Below are 2,500 nucleotides of genomic sequence, written 5' to 3' on the forward strand. Positions count from 1 at the left end.
GACGATCTGGCCGATGTGTCTTCGACCGTCGGTATGCTCGTGCTGTTAGTCATATCAGCGACTCGGTTCGTCGTTGCAGTAACATCCTCTACAGGATCGGACTCTTCCTGGTGCGCTGAAAGTGTTGCTGATGTTGTTGTTGGTTGCTGATGCTGCTGCTGTTGTTGTTGGTGATTATTGTAGTCCAAGGTAGAGTGTTGATGTTCGCACAGTGTCGTGTGTTGATGGGAGGTATGGTACTGTTGCTCCTCGCACGATGAAAAGTGGTAAATCAAAAGACCCGACCCGAGAAGCAAGCAACACACGATAGCTACGGTGGCCACCAGTGTCATACGGGTGATCAGATAGCCCCGACCACCCTCGACTGTTGTACCACCGTCATTTGCCTCCATTCCCAATGATTCACGGATCTGCATTTTGTTGTTGCTGCTGTTATTGTTCATGGTGCCTTCATCCGATCCAAAGCTCTTGCAAGATTCATGAACTCCGGCTGTCGCGATGCTGCTGTTTCTTTTGGCTGGAAGACTGGAAGAAAAATTTCGACCACGATCAAGGCGATGGGTTAATAGCCTTTATTAATCTGGATTGTATTAATTTGAATCGATTAAAAACGAATAGCGTACGCCATTGTGCGGCTGCTGTTCAGTGTTCGAGTGGTGTAACGTATGAATAATAGTCATGCGGAAAAGTTCGTATGCTCAAGTGATGCAACTAGTTATAAATTTATGTTATTTTTAGTAAGACCTATTCTTCAAAGGAGGAAATTTTGCATGCCCTCAGAAATTTGGGTTTTATTCGAAAAAAGTACTCAAGCTTGAAGTCATAACTTTAGAACAAGGAAAGAACCAATTGATTATGGGCTCACTATTTGGGGATCTTAATGGATGGTATTATATTGAAATATGACCATTACTTGTAACTTTAAAATGGAGCTCACTTCACAAACAACCATTTATTTGTTTGTAGACGAAAACACGGGACCATTTGCTAGCCCTTTTGTTGGAATGTCTTCTGTTTTACGATTGTGATAGCAAAAGCGAATAGTGCTTCTTTAGCAATTGGAGGAATGGTGTATGTTAATATTTATGACGAAATTAAATTCACAACCATAAAACCAATCTTTTTCCAGTAAAATTAAATGGTTTGTCAAGTCTCTTATATATATATTTAGATTAAAATTCATATTAGCCCAAGTGGAGAATATTATGAAAGCTATATCAATAAAATCAATATCATCAATTTTATTCCTGAACTGCTTAGTTATATTTTTATAATAAAAATTTATCAAAAAGTTCAGCTTGCTCTATGAAATTTATGTAGATTTGTGATGATTTCAAATACTATCATAAGCGATAGATCTGTTTTCAATCCCTTTATCAACATTTCATCCTTTTGAATGTTTTTAATCCTAGAAAGTTAGGTGAGTCATTTTGATAGCCCATTCAATGCATAAACTGTTTTCTAATCAATTGGCTCGCCCTTCCAGTTAATGTTTAATAAGATAGAAACAGTTAAGCTACCTTCTCCTGCATCAAATTCTAGTCCCTTCAATGCTATACACCTTGAAATGGCGCCCCCGGGGTGGTTCAATATTTCTAAGAAGATTAAGAGCCGATTAATTGTACGTATTGTGAGAAAAGCAAATCGTGCCAATTGGATTCTCACACATACCGTACCGCACCGTACGGCAAAAGCCGTTCTGTGTTTTTCCCATTCCCCCCCGCGTCCCTAGCCGGTGACAAACGATCGGTAGGAAATAATAAGCCACATTCTATAATCCGATCAGTTTCGAACCCTGCCAACTGCGTTATGATCTTCCATGTCACGCAAGCAACATACGCTCCTCACGTGTACACCACATCCGGTCGACCCGGGTTGCCTCTTTTCACACAGAAAAGGTTGCAAAAAGACCCGTGATATCCCGTGCCTGAAAAGAGCTGCGCCGTGATGCCACCGTGTCTTGACTTCGCGAACATGTGGCACAAGAATTCATGCCACCCTAAAGTGGATATGTTCGTTCGCCGTTTTTTCCCCCGTGGCATAAATGAAACCTTTGGGGTTTTTTCCTTTCTTTTGTTTACTAAAACCCATCTCTGCATTCGCTTGCCGTGTGATTTCGCTGTTTGCTTCTTGTCTTGTCCCTTTTTTGTCTTATTCTACAAGAGCCGTGATAAGGAAAGCGTGGCACACTAACGTTTGTGGTCTACTTTTTCGGTTGATAATTTTTGAACGAGACGAGTCCAAAGATCGCCACCACCAAATGAAGCATATGGTAATGGGGCAAACGAAGCACAAGGTATGGTAACACTCGAGCGATTCCAGCTGCTAGAACGCTGGACTGTGGTAACAGATTGTTCGCAAAAGTAAGTGATCACCTCTCTCCCGGAGGAGCACACTTTATACCCCCTCCGAGGTATCGATGTCATTTAAAAAGGCTCTTCATTTGCCGGATGTCTGCCTCAAAGTTAAGCGATGCGAGCAACTGATTGACATCCTTCAG

At 41.6% G+C, this 2,500-nt stretch overlaps 1 protein-coding gene across 1 annotated transcript in view; it reads right to left on the reverse strand.

Annotated features, from left to right (window-relative positions):
- LOC126571486 (aminopeptidase N-like) overlaps positions 1–2,500 on the reverse strand; it is a 13,935-nt gene that overhangs the window by 7,118 nt on the left and 4,317 nt on the right. Inside the window, exon 2 of the mRNA XM_050230022.1 lies at positions 1–525. This exon is cut by the window's left edge and continues 465 nt beyond it. Coding sequence (XP_050085979.1) covers positions 1–443 — 443 coding nt within the window. The 5' untranslated portion in view covers positions 444–525. The remainder of the gene's footprint in view (positions 526–2,500) is intronic.

Source organism: Anopheles aquasalis, chromosome 2, assembly GCF_943734665.1.
Source record: "Anopheles aquasalis chromosome 2, idAnoAquaMG_Q_19, whole genome shotgun sequence".
Lineage (NCBI taxonomy): Eukaryota > Metazoa > Arthropoda > Insecta > Diptera > Culicidae > Anopheles > Anopheles aquasalis.